At 42.1% G+C, this 20,754-nt stretch overlaps 1 protein-coding gene across 1 annotated transcript in view; it reads left to right on the forward strand.

The window, feature by feature from the left end:
- The window catches only part of adgra1b (adhesion G protein-coupled receptor A1b), a 198,753-nt gene that overhangs the window by 41,996 nt on the left and 136,003 nt on the right, over window positions 1-20,754 (forward strand). Inside the window, exons 4-7 of the mRNA XM_028007742.1 lie at window positions 1,013-1,084; window positions 1,245-1,316; window positions 3,110-3,273; window positions 10,364-10,577. Coding sequence (XP_027863543.1) covers window positions 1,013-1,084; window positions 1,245-1,316; window positions 3,110-3,273; window positions 10,364-10,577 — 522 coding nt within the window. The remainder of the gene's footprint in view (window positions 1-1,012; window positions 1,085-1,244; window positions 1,317-3,109; window positions 3,274-10,363; window positions 10,578-20,754) is intronic.

The raw sequence follows: 20,754 nt of genomic DNA on the forward strand, positions 1-20,754 counted from the left end.
ATTTTGTCAACCTCACTATATAAAAAACATAAATATTTGATGGGTGAGCCATAATGTGTGGAATGCAAATAGGGGGAAATGGGAAACAGGAGTGTGCAGGAGAGAAGTGCTTCCCTTGGACAGGGGAAGAGCAGCTGTTTATTGTTTTGGAAGCATCAGGGTCAGAAGTCCTAGTTATTGTTCAGCTGCATTCTGCAGCACAAAAATAGAACATAAAGAATAAGTAGACATTCACACCCAGCAATAAGCCATAACAATGGCTTTTACCGCTTATAAATGGTATTTTTATTTGTATTTCTTTTTTCATTCAAAGCTTTTAAAAGATTTAGTGTTTAAAAATAGAATGAAAGTTTATTTGTATTTCTAAGCAGGCCTAGCTTCTTTCTACCTTTGCAATTTTCAGTGATTGCCTCAACATAAAAGGTTAAGGAGTGAGGGACATGATTACAACCTGGTAGTCAGTAGGATCTGGACTGGCAGGGATGCAAACAGTGAGTTAACAATATTGATTCTGGGCGCGTGTGCATGCAGCCTTGGGGAGAAGCAGAGGGCTAATTTAAGTGCTCCCCAACTGGTGATTATTCGAGTGCTCTGCTTATTTTCCCACAGCTGCTCCAGCCCAGTAGCTCTTTAATTACAGTGTGTGTGGGCGTGGAGGTTTGGACACAACAGTGCTCTGCCACTCGCATATGGGCGCCTGCTCCAACTGTTCATATCTGTTTGTGTTTAGAAGGATGTGTGTGCTGGCATGTGTGTGTGCGTGTGCCAGCAGTTATGTGAAATGTGAAATTTTGCAAAAGGTCAGGACGGATTTCTCAAAGTGGCATAGATGACAGAGAAAAAAACAGCGTTTTCAGCTGCTTAAGCTCCCTGACCAGGCAGGCGTGCATCGAAGCACATATTAGCACAGACACATCTCTGATTTCTGTTCCTACTTATTCTGACGACCATGTCAAGAAAATTCTCCAAGTCAAGTGAATCATAGTTCTTCTTTGCCTTTTTGTCCTTACAGGGATCTGTCCGACAACAGAATTGGCTGCCTCTCACCTGAGATGTTTCTTGATCTGGGCAGACTCTTAAAATTGTGAGTAGCTACCTGTGTTCTCAAAGGTTTTATTTTCCATTCTTTCTGCAACAGCTAAAGCCCTACAAGTAGCTGTAGTTTTGCATAAGTAATAGTGAGAGTGAGAGTTTATAGTGTTATCTGTTTTTGGACGTGTGTGTTTTCTGTTTTCCACCAACAGAAATTTATCTGGAAACATTTTCTCCACACTCCCGACGGGACTGTTCACACACCTCCTGGATCTAAGAGTACTGTAAGATGAACAAACAATGCATTTACTTAATGTGTGGTAAATATACTCACCTGCCACTTTAGTATTTAGTTCAATTGCTTGTTAAACCATTTGTGAAATAGCCAATCACATTGCAGCAACTCAGTGCATTTAGGCATTTGGATGCAGTAAAGACAGTTTGGTGTAGAGCAGCAGAATGGAGAGAATTTAAAGGAGTAGTATTATGTAAAAATGACTTTTTTGAGCTTTACAACAGGTTGCAATGCTGAAGTTTTGCCTTGGTTCATTCATACATGTTTGAGAAATCATTTAATCTGGCGGAACTGTACATCTGCTAAACTCATTATAGAAGCTACTTCTCAGTGCAACGCTGGTAAAAATATTGGTAAAATGTTGTTAAAGGGCTAATAGAGGAGCAATGTTCTGATGACTTCCTGAAAGCAAAGTGTTGGAAAGAGCAGAACTTAAAGAGACAGAAGGTTAATCTATAAGCCTTAAATTATGAAGTCATATTTACTTCATGTCATATTTGATATACATAGCATTTTCTATAATAACTCAAGGTAACATTGTTACTTGATTGTGCTATATAATGATACTATGTGGCAAGAAAACATAATATGGCCCTTTTAAGTGACCTTGGACGTTGTTAGTACCAGGTGGGCTGGTCTGAGTTTTCAGAAATTGCTTGTTAATTGGCAACTTCTCAGGTCTGCAAACAAGAGAACATATCTAGATATCGACAGTTGTACGGTTAAAACTGACTAGCTAATGTCAGAGATGAGAGGAGAATGGGCTAACTGTTTCCAGATGACAGGCAACAGTAACTCAAATAACCACTTACTGGAGAAAAAGGGCCCACTCTTCTTCATATAAAATCATCGTTCCTAATGGGAACAGTGTGGATTTTTTCAAATGGAAGACTTAAAATGCCTTGGTTTCTTGGGCAGGAGTGATGGGAGGAGGATTTAGTGGCTACAGTAGTTGGGGCCTCATCCCACTTGGATGTTGCTCAGGTCTGTTGCAGAGAAGAAAAGGTGAAGCCAGTAAGCAAAGCCCTCGATTTATCAGTCCGTGTACGTTCCAGCTCTCACTATGATCAATACTGAAAGAATGAGATCCTGGATTCAAGTGGCTGAAATGATTTTGCTCCATAAAGTAGGCAGACTGAGCCTTAGAGATGGGGTTAGGAGCTCTATCATCCAGGGTCAGCTCAGACTGAAACAGCAGAGGCCAGTTGAGGTAGTTTCACCATCTGACCATGATGTCTCTTGCATGCCTCCCTTTAGAGGTATGCAAAAAGTTTTACAGAAGTTTGTCCAAGCAATATGGACCAAATCTATTTGAAATATTTCAGATTCTGTGTTGAAACTATGCCATGAAGATTTAAGGTAGTTCTGATGTCAAACTGCGGTCAAACCTGGTAAGGTCTACCTCATGAAGTGTCAGTGAAGAATTGGACTCACTGATTTAATATGAATTGTTAGTCAATTTGTGGTAGTCTGTCTTTAAAATAAATCAATGGGATATCACCTATGATGCAATAAAAGGATGCAATAGAGAAGACCTGTCCACATAATAATTTCCCCCAAAGACCTTTTAAACTCAATTTCCAACTTTGATGCAAATATTTAACTCTCCTTAGTTGCATGGGATGGAAGAATTACTTCCTAAACTAATTGTCACTTTTGTACAAAGTTTGTTTATGTTTGGATTGCAGGCATTTTACATGTTGAGCTAACGGCTGCAAGTGTGTCCTTGACATTCAAGCCCTACTGAATTAAATCCTGACTGTATACTGGTATTGCCACCAGGAACTTTGGCACCGAGACCTTGTTTTGTGACTGCCAGCTGAAGTGGTTGCTCGTTTGGGCTCAGCAGAACTCAGTGAGGGTTGATAATGACACGGTCTGTGTTTTCCCAACCCACCTCCATGGCCTGGAGCTGCGCAGCCTGCGAGAACAGCAGCTCAAATGTGGTAAGACTTTCTTTTCTATAACTGTGTAGGGCTAACACAACTTAGACAAGATGAGCTCCGAGTTCTCTAAATCAGGGGTCTCAAACTCCAGGCCTCGAGGGCCGCAGTCCTGCAGTTTTTAGATGTGCCACAGGTACAAAACACAGGAATGAAATTACTTAATTACCTCCTCCTTGTGTAGATCAGTTTTCCAGAGCCTTAATGACCTAATTATTCTGTTCAGGTGGTGCAGCAGAGGCACATCTAAAGGTTGCAGGACTGTGGCCCTTGAGGACTGGAGTTTGAGACCCCTGCTCTAAATGTTGCATTATTTGTGAACAATCGTTGAGTGAAAGTATACAATACATGGTTTTATTTATTTTATAATTATTCTAAGTTGCTCCTCCATGGGCTGCCACCTTATCGTGGTGGAGGGGTTTGAGTGCCCCAATGATCCTAGGAGCTATGCTGTCTGGGGCTTCATGCCCCTGGTAGGGTCACCCAAGGCAGACAGGTCCTAGGTGAGGGACCAGACAAAGTGCAGCCCGAAGACCCCAATGATGAAGGAAAACCTTGGACTTGGTGTTCCCTCGCCCGGACGCGGGTCACCGGGGCCCCACTCTGGAGCCAGGCCTGGAGGGGGGGCACGATGGCGAGCGTCTGGTGGCCGGGCTTTTACCCATGGAGCCCGGCCGGGCTCAGCCCGAAGAGGAAACATGGGCCCCCCCTCCCATGGGCCCACCACCCGTGGGAGGGGCCAAAGGGGTCGGGTGCACTGTGTGATGGGTGGCGGCCAAGGGAGGGGACCCTGGCGGTCCGATCCTCGGTTGCAGAAACTGGCTCTTGGGACGTGGAATGTCACCTCTCTGGTGGGGAAGGAGCCGGAGCTAGTGCGTGAGGTCGAGAGGTTCCGGCTAGAAATAGTCGGTCTCACCTCGACGCATGGCTCTGGTTCTGGAACCAGTCTCCTTGAGAGGGGCTGGACATACTTCCACTCTGGAGTTGCCCAGGGAGAGAGACGTCGGGCAGGAGTGGGCATACTTGTTGCTCCCCATCTCGGCGCCTGTACGTTGGGGTTTACCCCGGTGAACGAGAGGGTAGGATCCCTCCGCCTACGGGTGGGGGGACGGGTTCTGACTGTCGTTTGTGCTTACGGGCCGAACGACAGTTCAGATTACCCACCCTTTTTGGAGTCCTTAGAGGGGGTACTGGAGAGTGCTCCTCCTGGGGACTCCCTTGTTCTGCTGGGGGACTTCAACGCTCACGTGGGCAACGACAGTGAGACCTGGAGGGGCGTGGTTGGGAGGAACGGCCCACCCGACCTGAACTCGAGCGGTGTTCTGTTGCTGGACTTCTGTGCTCGCCATGGATTGTCCATAACGAACACCGTGTTCAAGCATAAGGGTGTCCATATGTGCACTTGGCACCAGGACACCCTAGGCCGCAGTTCGATGATCGACTTTGTCATCGTTTCATCGGATCTGCGGCCGTATGTCTTGGACACTCGGGTGAAGAGAGGTGCGGAGCTGTCCACTGACCACTACCTGGTGGTGAGTTGGCTCCGGTGGCGGGGGCGAAAGCCGGTCAGACCTGGCAGGCCCAAACGTGTTGTGAGGGTCTGCTGGGAACGTCTGGCGGAATCCCCTGTGAGACGGAGCTTTAACTCCCATCTCCGGCAAAACTTCGAACACGTCCTGGGGGAGGTGGGGGACATGGAGTCTGAGTGGACCGTGTTCCGTGCCTCCATTGTCGAGGCGGCCGATCGGAGCTGTGGCCGCAAGGTTGTCGGTGCCTGTCGCGGCGGCAACCCTCGAACCCGTTGGTGGACACCTTCGGTGAGGGATGCCGTCAGGCTGAAGAAGGAGTTCTATCGAGCCTTTTTGGCCTGTGGGACTCCGGAAGCAGCTGATGGGTACCGGCGGGCGAAGCGGCATGCGGCTCGGGCGGTTGCTGAGGCAAAAACTCGGGTGTGGGAGGAGTTTGGAGAGGCCATGGAGAAAGACTTCCGCACGGCTTCGAGGCGATTCTGGTCCACCATCCGGCGTCTCAGGGGGGGGAAGCGGTGCAGCACCAACACTGTTTATAGTGGGGATGGTGTGCTGCTGACCTCTACTCGGGACGTTGTGGGCCGGTGGGCAGAGTACTTCGAAGACCTCCTCAATCCCACCAACATGCCTTCCACTGAGGAAGCGGAGCCTGGGGACTCTGGGTTGGGCTCTCCAATCTCTGGGGGCGAGGTCGCCGAGGTGGTTAAAAAGCTCCGCGGTGGCAAGGCCCCGGGGGTGGATGAGATCCGCCCGGAGTTCCTTAAGGCTCTGGATGTTGTAGGGTTGTGTTGGTTGACGCGACTCTGCAATATCGCATGGACATCGGGGGCAGTTCCCCTGGATTGGCAGACTGGGGTGGTGGTCCCCCTGTTCAAAAAGGGGGACCGGAGGGTGTGCTCCAATTATAGAGGGGTCACACTCTTAAGCCTCCCTGGCAAGGTCTATTCAGGGGTCCTGGAGAGGAGGGTCCGTCGGATAGTCGAACCTCGGATTCAGGAAGAGCAGTGTGGTTTTCGTCCTGGTCGTGGAACACTGGACCAGCTCTACACCCTCAGCAGGGTCCTGGAGGGTGCATGGGAGTTCGCCCAACCAGTCTACATGTGTTTTGTGGACTTGGAGAAGGCGTTCGACCGTGTCCCTCGGGGAGCCCTGTGGGGGGTTCTCCGGGAGTATGGGGTACCGGGCCCTTTGATACGGGCTGTCAGGTCCCTGTATGACCGGTGTCAGAGTCTGGTCCGCATTGCCGGCAGTAAGTCGGGCTCGTTTCCGGTGAGAGTTGGACTCCGCCAGGGCTGCCCTTTGTCACCGATTCTGTTCATCACTTTCATGGACAGAATTTCTAGGCGCAGCCAAGGTGTTGAGGGGATCCGATTTGGTGGCCTCAGGATCTCATCTCTGCTTTTCGCAGACGATGTGGTCCTTTTGGCTTCATCAGATCGTGATCTGCAGCTCTCGCTGGATCGGTTCGCAGCCGAGTGTGAAGCGGCCGGGATGGGGATCAGTGCCTCCAAATCCGAGGCCATGGTCTTGAGCCGGAAAAGGGTAGAGTGCCTTCTCCGGGTCAGGGGGGGTGTCCTGCCCCAAGTGGAGGAGTTTAAGTATCTTGGAATCTTGTTCACGAATGGGGGAAGAAGGGAGCGGGAGATCGACAGGCGGATTGGCGCAGCGTCTGCTGTCAAGCGGGCGCTGTACCGGTCCGTCGTGGTGAAGAGAGAGCTGAGCCAAAAAGCGAAGCTCTCGATTTACCGGTCGATCTACGTTCCCACCCTCATCTATGGTCATGAGCTTTGGGTCATGACCGAAAGAACGAGATCGCGGATACAAGCGGCCGAAATGGGTTTTCTCCGTAGGGTGGCTGGGCTCTCCCTTAGAGATAGGGTGAGAAGCTCAGTCATCCGGGAGGGACTCAGAGTAGAGCCGCTGCTCCTTCACATCGAGAGGAGCCAGTTGAGGTGGCTTGGGCATCTGGTCAGGATGCCTCCTGGACGCCTCCCTGGTGAGGTGTTCCGGGCACGTCCCACCGGGAGGAGGCCCCGGGGAAGACCCAGGACACGCTGGAGGGACTATGTCTCTCGGCTGGCCTGGGAACGCCTCGGGATTCCCCCGGAGGAGCTGGAAGAAGTGGCTGGGGAGAGGGAAGTCTGGGCCTCCCTTCTGAAGCTGCTACCCCCGCGACCCGACCTCGGATAAGCGGAAGAAGATGGATGGATGGATGGATGGATATTCTAAGTTGGAAACATGTAACTTGTTTTTATATTCGCTTTCTGTACTCTGGTACTCCTACATTAGCTAAGTCAGCAATTTTTTAACGTCCACCTCAGACCAGCTATAAAGATGTGGAGAATTTTAAAGCTGCTATATCCAAAATAATATATCCTAAATTGTGAGTATCTCACACAGTCTCACACAACCGCAAATCCACCAAAACATGGCCAAGGATGGTATTAAAGAATCAACCATGAGGCCCATGGTTCCGCTGAAGGAGCTGAGGAGAATCCACAGCTGGAAGTAGATGTTGACAGAACAGCTATTACTCCACAAATCTGGCCTTTATGGAAGAGCGGCAAAAAGAAAACAGCTGCTGAAAGAAATCCATGTGACGTTACATTTAAGGCTTCGCAAGTGGTGCAGACGACGCAGCAAGCTTGTGGAAATGGATGCTTTGGTTACATGAAAGGCACAATGACCTCACTATACAGTAGTTTTTTACAAAGATGAATGAGCAAAATGCTTCACTCTGGATGGGCAAAGCTGGTTGGAATAACTTAAAAAATTTGCATCTGTAATTTCACTGAAATGTAGTTTTACAGAGTATTTACTCAGTGGAACAAATGCATGCCACAGTTTCCTGGACTTCATCTGTAAATATGATAGCCATGTATTGTTGCCCTTCTACTTCAGAGACATGCATTACTTTGTGTTGGTCTCAGGTATATATATTGCACAACAAAGAGTGAAGGAAATACAAGCTGAAGAGATACATTTACAAAACATTGTGTGTATTAAAGGCAACAATATTGAAACATCTAACGTATGTTTTATGCTCATTTAGGGCAACAGATTTTTGAAGATATTAAAATGACTTCTTCATCAAGCAAAAGAGAAATCCAGCAGTCTTTATCTTCTTTTATCTGAAACTGAAACTGTGGTTGTCTTCCCAGCCTTTCTCTGTCCTTCCCTCAATTTTCCCTCTTTTTTTCTCCCTCTATCTCCTCACTTTGTGCCGCAGTCCACAGGGGAATTGTATTTCATATGTGATAGAATCGTGCTCCCCCTCTCCTTATATCTGGATTGTGCCGGGGACATTGCTCAGGAATGAGAAAATGTCTGTGTGTTTGTCCTTGTGTGCGAATATGTGAACTACAGGCATCTAACATGAAGACGCACTGTGTGCACAATGTGACACCTCTCCCAGGAAACCAATTAAGAGATATGTGTTTTGGTGTGCATCATGCACATGACCCCCCTCCTGCAGTTCTTGTTTTTGCATACACAGCCAGTGCTATCCAAAGATGTCTAAACCACAGATATTGCAGGCTGATTTCCTCCAATCCTAACTGGATGTGTTTTTCATTTAGTCAAAACAATCCAGAGCAATTACAGGCTAATTCTGCACAGTCCCCAGACAAAGAGCCAAGAGAGGAATCCAGTGGCAGGACAAAGAGCACCCGTTTCAGGCCCTAAAGCATCCATTATGGGATTACAGTGATAACATTATGGGCTCCATGCTCCTGCAATTCTTGGCCTTCATACAGCACTCTACACTAACTTCATCTTACACCACCTTGTTTGCTCACTTGGCAACAAGCTGTTTGCAGTTGGATGTTGTGAGAAGCTGTAAGAGCCAGGTTTTAGCTGCTAATTGTTGGTTGTTCTGCTCAAATGTCTGCACTTCTTTAGAGAGTCGTTCACAATCCAGGTAAGGTTGAAACGATTATTTATAAAAATCCTTTTAAAAAATGGAATAGAACATGAATATACCTCAACAACTCAAGGTACTATACAAATATTGACATTTATTAACTAATTATTTTATCTGCAGTTTTTATAAAAACAATACATGTCATAGCCTGTGTTATTTGGACTCTTTGCTTCTGTTATTTTCCTGTATTGATTTCTTATTTTCCTTCATACATGTTTGTTTCCTCTGTTGGTTGAGTTATTTTCATCTGATCAGTCTTGTCAGGTTTTACTCTTGATCTGCTCTTAGTTTTATTCTTTGTGATAGTTAGAGTTAGATTAATTTCGTGGCTCCCCGGTTGGAAGTAGTGCCACAGATTCCCAATTGGATTTAGACTTAGACTTTGACTGGGCTATTCTAATACATCCTTTGATTTTAAGCTGTTCCATTGTAGCTTTGACTGGATGTTTTTTTGTTTTGTATTTTTGTCCCTGTGGCAGGTGGACCAGTCTCAGGTCTTTTTCTGTTTTCTTTGACTTGTTTAAAGGCACAGATCACATATTGTTTTATAACCCAAACCCACTTTAAACCTGTCCTTTAGCTTCAGCTTCTGAGCTGATAAGAGGCTGCTTGCTCTTCATTGTTCTTAACAAACCTGTGAAACCTTCATAACTATAACTATATATGAAATCAGTATTTATTGGACTATATTAATTAAGTGACCTTTGAAAGCACTTTGCTCAAGATTTGGATTATCAGAGTAATGGAGCTATTTACATTCCACACTTTTCAGATTCATTTGTTTGTGGGGGGAGGGATGCATTACTTTGTGTTAAAATCCCAGTAAACTGTTAGTGTTCCTAAAATAATAATAAAAAGTTAAATGGGTCTGACTTCATTTGCAAAGTGTATATTTATTTCACTCTGCAGCATCCTAAGTGTGATAGATAACAGATGTTTGCCCTAAACATTCTGACGCTGTCGCTGTGGTGATCCAGGTCAGGTGCTGGCTGCAGATGAGTGGGAACAGAGAAGCGTGCTGGGCTTCCTGACATCAGGTGCTTCCTGTGTTCAAAGGCATCTGCTTCATGCGTTTCGCCACTGCCTTCTTGTTTTAAAACACCGCTGGCGTAAGACAGCAACACCCCAAACATGATGTACAGAGATAATATGGTGTTTTACACACGAGTTCACTAGATGATTCTGCTTTCATTGGCAGTTTTTTTCCCCCCTATAATCGTGTAGTGTGACTGCACGTCTTGGAGTGTAGTATTGAGGGTGTTATTGTCTCAACCGTCTCATTGGTGAATTATCCTGTCACTGGTGTTGCTTGAGTCCTCTTTTGTTCCATTAGTTTCAGCAAAAGAGAGTCAAGAAATATCCTGAGGCTGAACTTCTTTACTGGCTGCTGTTTGTCTTGTTCAGCAACAGAAATGGATGAGTTTCCATGACGAGGAGTTTGACTTTGACTGTAGGTCCGATATGTCTGTCAATTTTGGTGTTTGTGGAGGCATGCAGCAGTTTGTTTAATGTGTTTAATTTAAGTTACTTTGAAACATTTGTGAGTTATTTTCTTGCATCTTTTTTTTCCTTTCCACCTCAGTGAGATTGCAGGGGAAGGGTTTCACATTCCTCTCATGTTACTTTCCTTCTCGCCGTACAGATGGTCCTTTGGAGATGCCTCTTTTCCAGCTCATCCCTTCCCAGAGGCAACTTGTTTTCCGTGGTGACCAGCTTCCTCTCCAGTGCACCGCGTCTTACCTCGACCAGTCGGTGGAGCTATGGTGGCGTCACAACGGCCACGGCGTGATCACACAGGAGGACATGGGCATCTATGTGGAGAAGACTCTACTTCATGACTGCTGCTTGCTTACCAGGTACCAGAGGAAACGTGAGCAGAGTTCTGATTTCCTGATGACTGGCTTGTTGCACTTACTTATAATCTCCAAAGTGTGTCAATAAGTAGGTAAAATAGAAATTTCCTCCTTCACTTACAGAATTGAGCGCATATAGCCTTACATAAGTGTTTTTTTCACAATTTGTCAGGTTCGCAAATGCAAATCTGAATGTACTCTTGGGCGATTTTAGGTGCTATACCAATACCAAGATGGTAGATGGGCTTCTATACTTTTTCTTTTTCAGATAAAAGTCAGAAAAGGATAATATCTCCACAAGTTTTGCACATTTAGATGCTAAAGTGCTTCCCTATTCATCATTGAAAACATCTGAATCTTAATTAAATTGGATAGAGAGCATCTTTCAACACTTGCCATAGATTCTCAGTCAAGTTTGGATGATGACTGAGCTATTACAACACTCATAGTGGTTTGCATGTAGGCCAAAGCTCCAAGTTTTGGTCTCATCTGACCGGAGCGCCATTTTCTACTGACATTCATCAAGGCCAAATGTTTGGATTTCATGATTTAAATGAACTTCAGTTTAGCTCATCCACAAAACAGGAGAGAACCAAACTGCAACAAAAAATATGCTTATATGTAGTGTAGCATAGTAGTTTAAGAAAAAAGTAGCTAACATCTCTGCAGACCTCACACATCCTGGACACAAACATTGACCCTCTGGTCTAATCTACGGAGCGCTATTTGGGAAACCTGAGTTTCTACCTCAGGCTGTCTCTCTGATTAACAGAGCGAACATTACAGCCTGAATTGTAAGCTAATTTGCTGTGAAACAAAATAAATATATTATGCACTGTCACCTGACAGTCAAACCTATTTTTCTTTCCTTATGTCTAGAAAGTAGGCTACAAATAGTTGCACGTATTGTTTGTTCATCCTCATTTTATTTCCTGTATTGCTAATCCATTTATGATTTATGCCTTTAAGTTGTGAATGCTTGAAAACCAACGTCAATTTCCTTGTTGTTCTGATTTAAAAATGACCTCTAGATACCACGGTCTGCAGCATTGGTGGTCAGTGTGTGTTGTTTCATAGACAATATTAGGACTTCATTGTTTGTTGTGCATCTGATGCCAGAGGTTTATATTTATGTTTATCACCCTTAGAAGATTAGTATTAGTTTTTTTTTCCTTAAAAAAACGCTGAAAACTTCATATTCTTTTCACCACATCACAAATAAGCAGCAAGTCAAGTCAGCTTGTTACTTAAATTCTCAATTAATACTTTTAGGTTACGTTGCCACATTGTAATGTTGTGACGTTTGTACGATGCAGCACTCAGACATGGAGACTCGTTTCTTATCTCTGCCTCACTCACTTGTAGAATCTTGGGTTTTTCATTTGTTATTGCCGCCCTTGAAAGGACACGACAGAATTGGCTTGGCATGGCACCAAACCCTCACAGCAACCCACAGCTCGTCTCTTGAGATTGGCCGTCCAGTCTGGGCAGACCCCAGCACTGGCGGGGCACTGGCTGATCACACGCTAAGAGGAACAGATGCTGAATCATAATTGAGGTGATAAAGTGGACCGACATCACAGACATTTGTACATTTTTTTTATTGAGAGACTGCCACAAGCCTCTATCCTCTTTCTCTCTTTGTCTTCCGGGTGGTTTGGTGCCCATGTGGTCATGTGCATGTACGTATGTGTTATAGTGAACACATTTAGGTAATAGTGTTGCAGTAGTTTTGGGATGCTGGAGTTCATTGCTGTTGATTATGTTTACTGGTACCTCTTCTGACTTGGGGTCTCTGACATAAATATTGATGGGGAGCTAACAGAATTATGTTTCAGTGTATCAAGAAGGCCGTAACGTTGTTTTATTTGGTAACAAGAACAGTGGGTAGATTTTTACATCAATTCCTGGAAGGGTCCTTCACTTCCCTGGCTTAAAACGTAAATATGTGGTTAGGACAAGGTTGCATCATATCCAAACCACCCAAAATGTGCCAACTATATGTAAAAATGTTCTCTACGATTCCTGCATGTTTCTTAGTAATTCAAATAAATTTATTTGAGGTTATTTTGGGAACAAAACAACACAGTGCTGCGACATTTTCGCCCATGTATCAAATTTAATCCAGAACTATTTTTTAACCATATTTATATGAGCTTATAATTCTTTAACTCCTAAATGCTATTTTTGGCCAAATCACAGTCTCATTTTTCACATTATAGTTTTGTAATGGGTAGTTATACTTGCTTAAGTGACAACACATCACAGTGCAAAAAACACAAAATCTTAGCAAGTAGTTTATGTCTAATTTCTAAAGCAATAATCAATAATTCCTTAATATTGATAAAAAATGTGTGTTCCATTAGCAGATTATTTCACTTATAAGAAGATATTTTTCCCCATGTTTTTAGTGAAACAATCTGCCAGTGGAACTAGTTTTCTCTTATTTCAAATATACGAAGATATTTGCAGAGACTGGACCAAAAACACTTAAGATTTTGTGTTTTTACAGTGCATATGTGTTTGCAATTAAAACATAAACTTGTATGTACTTATTCTTATGGCCTTCATCTCATATTATTACTATCATATGTTCTCCAATGGGCTTCCATCATCAGCTTTCCTACAGAGTATATGTCGGCGAGGAGAGTAACTTGTCTTGCTCTTCTCTTAGCCCTTGTAAGCTCATTTCCTGCATGAGAGAAGGCTGGTTAGCGGGTTTTTCTCTATAAAGGTTGCATCATGCTGGGTTGGCCATTTTGCGCTGTAAATGTATCCTAGAGCAATCCTCTGTGTGCATATCTTGGCGAGTTCAGTCAGCTGGAGTCTTGCACAAAAATTCAAAATCTGTTTACATTCATCACTCTTAGAAGATTAGTATGAAACCTGACATTTTAAACTGCTGTAAAAGTATATTATAAACCCAGTAAGTGCCTCCTAAGACAGTTTTATTTTCGCCAGAACTTGAATGTATGAGAACCATTTTTTGCGTTTGAAGTTCATCTCAAAGAACTCACAATTTTTATACTCGACCATGCGCAATTTGGAGGTTTGCAGGCTGCACAGAAAATACCGATCTCTGTGCAATGAGCATGAACATTTTTTTTTGTTCTGCATGGTGAGATCATTTTTGTTGGAGTCAGGGCATTGACAGGAAGCAATGCACCAAAAGCATTAAACGCTCACACTCCATCACATACAATAGGGAGCCAACTGCAGTGTTGATGTTTCCAAAAAGACTTCTCCAAGACGCTGCAGATACGGTCCTTCTCTGACTGATAACAGATTGATGTCAAGCAATGCTTGCCATGTCTGTAAGAACATCCTTAAATCTTTATCAAATAATAAAATCATGCTCAATCAGAAAGCCTTTGTGTTTGTAACTACATCTAGAGACCAATATGCATTTTCTTCATCCCAGGTGGAACCAATTTGGGTCACGTTTCTTTTGGCACCTGAGAATGCCTCCCTCCTTAAAAAAAACCCAGCAAAAGTCTGACATTATTTCCATAATTGATGAATGTATAACAAAGCCAGTTCCAACAAAAATAGTGTGTTCCTCACAAGCTTAATTTTACATTTTTACCCTCTACTTCACCTTAAACTGCAAGGAGCAGTGGAAAATCTGTGCTTTTTGCTTTTCAAGCAGTTGTTTATGTAAAAATCTATGTATTAGAAATGCTTCTAATGGTATGTTGTTTGAAGTTTAAGATGTCAGAATGGTTCACCTTGGCTAACTGTCCTCTGACTCAGTCAGCCTTGCCCTCTCTGGCCCATCAGAGGGGAGAGACTGAATACACAGGATTTAGCACATGGCTTAAAGCCCCTGTCTGGATTTGTCGCACAGAGTTGCAGCAGAGTGAGCAGCGATGCCAAAGCCGTGCAAAGTGACCTCTTTGAAGGTGAATTCAAAATGTTTAGCGTGTATTTTCTCAGCTAAATTGTGTTTCATCCAGCTTTACACTATGCTCGGTAAGTTGCCAATGTTAGCAGCAGAACATGAGAGATTCCTTCACTTGTTAAAACTTCACATGTGTTATTTATGAAATGAAATTTGTTTGGTAATTCTTTAGGATTTTTCCTTCTTAATAATTCACCTCCCTACTATTATAAGTGCACACTGTGCTCTGTCATAACACGCAGTTATTTGCTGGCGCAGGAGGGACTTTAAGCTTCTCCGTTTACATTTCTCACATGGAGCAGCAGCAAAGAAACGGGCCCTGTGAGGCCTGATGGCTCTACAACGTGGGCCAAACTCCTGCTGAATAATGGTGCTGAGCCAAACTCCCGGTGTTAGCTATGCTAGAGGCAGAAGTGGGACCAGCCTGAGATTCATGTTTCATTAATCAAACATTTTAGAGCCCTGTAACTAGCTGCAGCAGACACTTGGGATGTATCTCTCTTAATCCTCTCCATTTTTAATCAGGCTAATCTTGCACAAAATGAGGAACGTGTTTGGAAATATTACCAAAAGCAAAGGAAAGAATAAAAAGGCTCTTTGAATTATCTGTCATCCTTTAAGCATTGCATATAAAACAAAAAAATAAAGTTTTTGTTTCTGGTTTTTTATAGTTTTTACTACTGCATTTATTCATCCATTTATCCCGCCATCACTCATGAACAAAACATGAAAAAACAAGAACTGCCCACCATTCTCTAACTGAAGGGAGTGACCCACCTGTTTCCAGTGGAGAGTTTGAAGACCTAAAAGGTATTTGAGTTTTCTACACACCAGCAGCCTTAATAACTGCCTTGGGGATGAAATCATCTGCTTTCTTCAAATGCACAAATTACACGAGGTTTGTACAAGGAAACCCCCATGACCCATTCAATGACTTTGCATTGGTAACGATCTGGTCCACAAAGCTTCACAAGTTAAACATTCTGAACGTAGAAAAAGGCAAAGTCCTAAAAGCCAGTATTGATCTAGCTTTGTGGTTTCTTAAGTTTCTTTTTGGTGGATATTTTGCAGTGTTTTCTTTTCACTCTGTCTTAAATATTTCTCTATGCATGCTTTTGTACAGGTGTTGCCAAGGAAACCGGATTGGATTATCTTCCAACACTGTAATGAGTTTTACCTCTTGTTTCATCACTTCACTGTTTGCCAGTTTAGGTCTTTCAAGAAAAATAGAAGCTTAGTTCTAATGAAAGACATTAAACAAAGGCAAAGTGAGAAGTTAATTAAAGGAGATAGACGTAATATACAGTGTGGAGTAATTTAGAGATTGGCAAAAATTTCAGTTCTAAAGCCAATCAGTTTTATAACCATTTTCATGCCTGTGTGTGCAAAATAAACAGCCATTCATGCAGGGGTGTACGTCATATTGCATTTGTTCTGACAGTTGAAGCCAGAAATGTACATTACAATCTAAAGGCCTCCTGAGCTCAGAAAAAACCCAAAGTCACCAACTGTCATTAGCAAGCTTTAATTAAAAGATCAGTGCTTCGGCGCATTCAGGGGGTAGTGAGGACAGACTGAAAGTTTACAGTCTCATAAGCAACATTATGTAAATCAATTGATGAATTTCTGCGCAGACGCATAAATGTTTCTAATGAGTCCACAGGGAGCTGCTCCACAATGATGCAGTGTTGCTGTGGATGTAGGTCAGGGCTTTGTGTATGGTTGGTTTGGGGCCCTTCTCATCTGATTTTCACAAAAGTGCAGTTATTTTTTCATTTTTAAAAAAATCTATTTTATGATTTTGAATTGAAAACGGAACCAGTCTCTTTGCTCCTGTTGTTCGTTTCTATGGATTAGCAGGTCAGGATTGTGTGATTGATCTGTCACAAAACAAAAATCTTCAGTAGTAAAGGTTTTGCAGAGACAGAAGCAGGAGTGGGCGGTTGTGTCTTGGTATGGTCAGTATTTCTTTGTGCATTCCCCAGCATATTATGAGTTGGCACATGTTCAGCAATGATGTAACTGTTCCCCCTGCAGACAGCTCATAGTTAGAGAGAGTGGAGCCACGTAGTCTTCCATACATCCATGGATGAAAAAAGCAACTCATCTGGTCTGAAGTTATTTCTGTAATCGTGCTGCAGCCACTCCTCCAGTTCTGCATTCTTAAGCTTCTCGTGCGTTTTCTCCTTGATCTTGCTGTATCTTAGGATTACAATGTTTATCACTCCTGCACTCTTTTTCTGCTTTGCCTAATATCACACTGCCTGGTTAATTAGCCATCATCTGTTCAACAGTTTGAACCTGGAAGTCTTTTAGGATCTTGACCTTCTCATTCTCAAAGTCACTCACTTTGACTATGGAACTTCCAGCTCAGAGTTGACAGATGTTCCTTTGTGTTTCATCCACATTTTATTTGCCAATATCTTACACCTAGCTAAATGCTGAACTGTTTTTTGTACAGATTACATCTACGTCCTGCGGAGAGCCTGTTTTTTTGCTGGCATAATTAGCTAAGAGTTCTCAATATCTGGCACTTCCTCATTCTGTCAGTGGTATGAACCATGGATAAGCTCATCTCTCCATGGTTAGAAGATTGTTTCTTCTGGTGCTCATCTTATATTCTTGGTTTTTGCTACCTTAGTCATTTACCTAGAATCTCTTGAGTTAGAATCATCTTCCTCATCCTCCTTCTTAATGATCTTTGTTGGATTTTCTTTGCACTATGTGGAGCTTTTCTGTCTAAATATCTGTGACTTTTATCTCCTTTGAATAGGTCATTGTGCAAAACAGATCTATTGACAGATTGGATTTATCATTTAGGTGACTTCCCTGGACCTGCCTTGCTCAGTGTTTTTATTTTTATTTAATGGCTGACTTCCTAGAGGCCTCATCAAGGTCACCACTCTCCATTTTATCAGTATTGCATACATAATTTTCTTAATGACTGATATTTTGTTGTAACAGGAGTTTCTAAAGGGCATCTTTATGTTTCTAGAGATACATATTTGAATTACAAAATACAGCTTCAGTCTTCAGTAAGGTTTGCGACAATATTTTTGTGGTCTGTGAGACGAAACAGACTCAAGCAAGTGTCAGGAACTCCTGAGAGAAAACCTGCCTGACTTGAACTATTTATTTAGTTTCATGTTGGATTTGAGAAAGGAAGTTGCTGCATGCAAATCCAACAAAATCAATAAACTGGAGGCCTTTGTTCTTGAGGAGGGGCCTAAGATTCCTCCTGAATGGTACCAGAAGCTTGTGCCTGACGTGGAACTGTATTTGCAGGGGGCTAGAATTTTAACAATGTCTCCTTTCTTTGCTCTAGCCCCCCCAAATACTGTAGTCATTAAAAATGATATATTATGTTTAATAGCAGTTGTGTTGAGATATGACTTGTTGGATTGAGATTTTTAGTCAATAGCCTTCATGGTTTAAATTAAAAATAAAATCAATATACCATTTTGTATAGACTATGTTTTTCTTCTGCTGGACTTGTATGCGTGCTACTGACCTGATGATGTTTACTTTAAGGTCAGAACAGTTAATGTGAGATTTCACAATAACAATGTAACATACTGATTTAATCTGTTGCAGTTCAATCCCCAAACAATCAGCTCAAATGCAGAAATTCTTCCTACTTTCCAAGATATTACTGATATAATCAAAAAGGTGTTTGTGTTGCCTTGTAACAAACAGATATTGCAGAAACACAGTGCTGGTGAAACTCTAGCTTCTTTGAATTGAGTCATTATCAACATTTGTCTAAAGACAGATTTTCAGCTGTGCACATGGTACATCTTTACAAACTAATTTGTATCTGATATTATGAAGCAGTAGTGAATAAAACAACAGCTTTAAAAAAAATGTATAAAATACAAATAAAGGAGAGTATGACTAAACGCACAATTTCACTGAAAAAAGGCAGATCATGATTTTAGTCGTATCTTTGGTTATAATTCTAGAATATAATTCTTGGTGCTATAAATACCTGTAGTCATGCATCATGGTCATAATCTCTGCTGCAATTCTCTAGTATAGAAAACTTTAAGACATGGATATTGATTTAACCTGATTTATTATCTCATATTGTTGCTTTGTTTGCCACCTAAACCTTCTGCAAGATGTTCTCAATCTGTAAGAAATGCCTGTGTTGACAGGCTGTATTCTTCTTCTTCTGTTGCCTTTATCATTATGTCCATTTAGTTATTATGCATATGATATTGAATCATCATTGAATCTCCTAAGGTGGGAGTAGTTAGAAGACTATTTGAGCAGATGCCTGGATTTTACAATTATTGAGATTTATAGCAAAAAACCTGCGTAAATATTGCACTGTAAATCTGTCACTATAAAGCAGCCAGCCCCAGGTGCTTTCAGCTAGTTCTCTTATCATTTTTATTTTGCACACAGACCTTCATGGGTATTCTGTTAAACACTGAATTCTTTGAACAATACCAGAAACTCATAGGCAATACCGAGAGGTTTAGTCTTTGACTTTACCTCACACATCTGAAAGGGTGCGCTTTGTTCAGACAGAATACATTTCTGATTGCAATAACTACTGTCACCATGTTTCTACAGATAAAGGAATGCTTGATTCTCTGAATTATTCATATTCAAAATTCACATTTGGTGGTCTGAAAGAATAAGGAGGTTGTGTTTAAAGTTATTCATTTTCAAATATAAAGCATTTCCATATATGGATGATGATTTAGCTCACTCTATATGTTTTTGCTGAAAATATGATTGGTTGACAAAGAACAAATTTTAAAAGTAATTCATCCACTAATTGTGTGGCCACGTCTTTGCCAACTATATGAAACAGTAAAGCCATGTGATACTAAGACTCAGATTATGAGTCTGAGCTCTGTGCATGTGAACTGGTGAAGGGAGTGGATTTTGGACCTTTATATAACTTTTAGGGGTTGCATGGCCAAACACAACTGGAAACAAAAACTCATAAAAAATGATGACATTTGCCTATTGAGAGGCTGTAACAAGTACAGTATATTGTGTGGAAGACATAGATTTTAGTCATAATAAAAACGTATTTAAATAATTAGTACACATATTAAGTTTTTACATAAAGTAGCATAATTGGATCATATTACTTCCAAGTTTAATCCTTGTTTGGATGCAGAACTCTTGCTGGGAAAAGTTTCAGTAAAAGTTTCAGAAAGCTGTCTTTCAAAGCAGTTATCAGTTTCAAAGCACTGGTACCCTGGTGCCATCTCATTCAGATTTTCAAATTTGATATAGACCATTTCAAAAAAATCTAATAGGAGGCTTCTGGACTAATTTAACTTATTTTCTGAATCCTCTTCCAGTTTCCCATCACAGGAGAGTCTTCTGCGTCGTTGGTTTAGGGAATCGTAACATTGTCTGATTTGTGTTTTCCTTCACCTCCTAAACAAGCAGAAGTGGAGATGGTTTCCCATGAGAGACTGGTGCAATTTTATATGGGAATGTTACTGAATAAACAGGTTACCTTGCCTTGTACATTCACATCATAAACACATGGCTGTGACAAAACATGATATGCTCAGTGTTCTCTCTGCTGCTTGTTTTCCTCTCACTTCCCTTTCTGAGATTTCCACCTTGATGTGGAATTCACAGCTGAATAGATTAGAATAAGAAATGCCCAAGCTGGGACCTGCTGTGTTGATGTGGGCTTTGTGCTCCAGTTTCTATCCTCCCGCCACACACACCCATTTCCCATAATTAAATTGGGAATAAGTTCTTTTCTTTGGATTTTTGGTTGTTTAGTTGTACAGTGGCTCTCAAAAATCTATGCACCGCTGTTGAATATTGAAATCATGATAAATATATTTCCAATATTTCTATACTTTTATTGTGACATATTCAGTCAATTAAAATATATTGCTGACTTGAAGAGTTCCTTTTTAGTGGCAAACTGTTGCATCCTAAGTGCACAAAAGAGCATTATAAGAGATCCTTCCTCCCAGCAGCTGTTAGACTCTATGACCATCACTGCTCCCAAAATACTCAATAAGGGCTTAAATGCCTGCTTGTAAGTTTTAGTCCTTTTAAACAACAATTCTGTTGGTATTTGCACTTCTTTGCTGTTTCCACAGTTTTTAATCTTTTATATAAATAGCCTGTTGTTTTAATGCAGAAATACACATGTACATGTTTTTCTAATGACTCATTTGCATATTTCAGACACAAAGATGTATAACAGGTCTGAATTTAAGAAGACTAAATGCTGAATTGGACTGTTAAACAACAGTAATGTTGAAGTTTATTGATTTATTTTAT

Source organism: Xiphophorus couchianus, chromosome 22, assembly GCF_001444195.1.
Source record: "Xiphophorus couchianus chromosome 22, X_couchianus-1.0, whole genome shotgun sequence".
NCBI classification, from domain to species: Eukaryota; Metazoa; Chordata; class Actinopteri; order Cyprinodontiformes; family Poeciliidae; genus Xiphophorus; species Xiphophorus couchianus.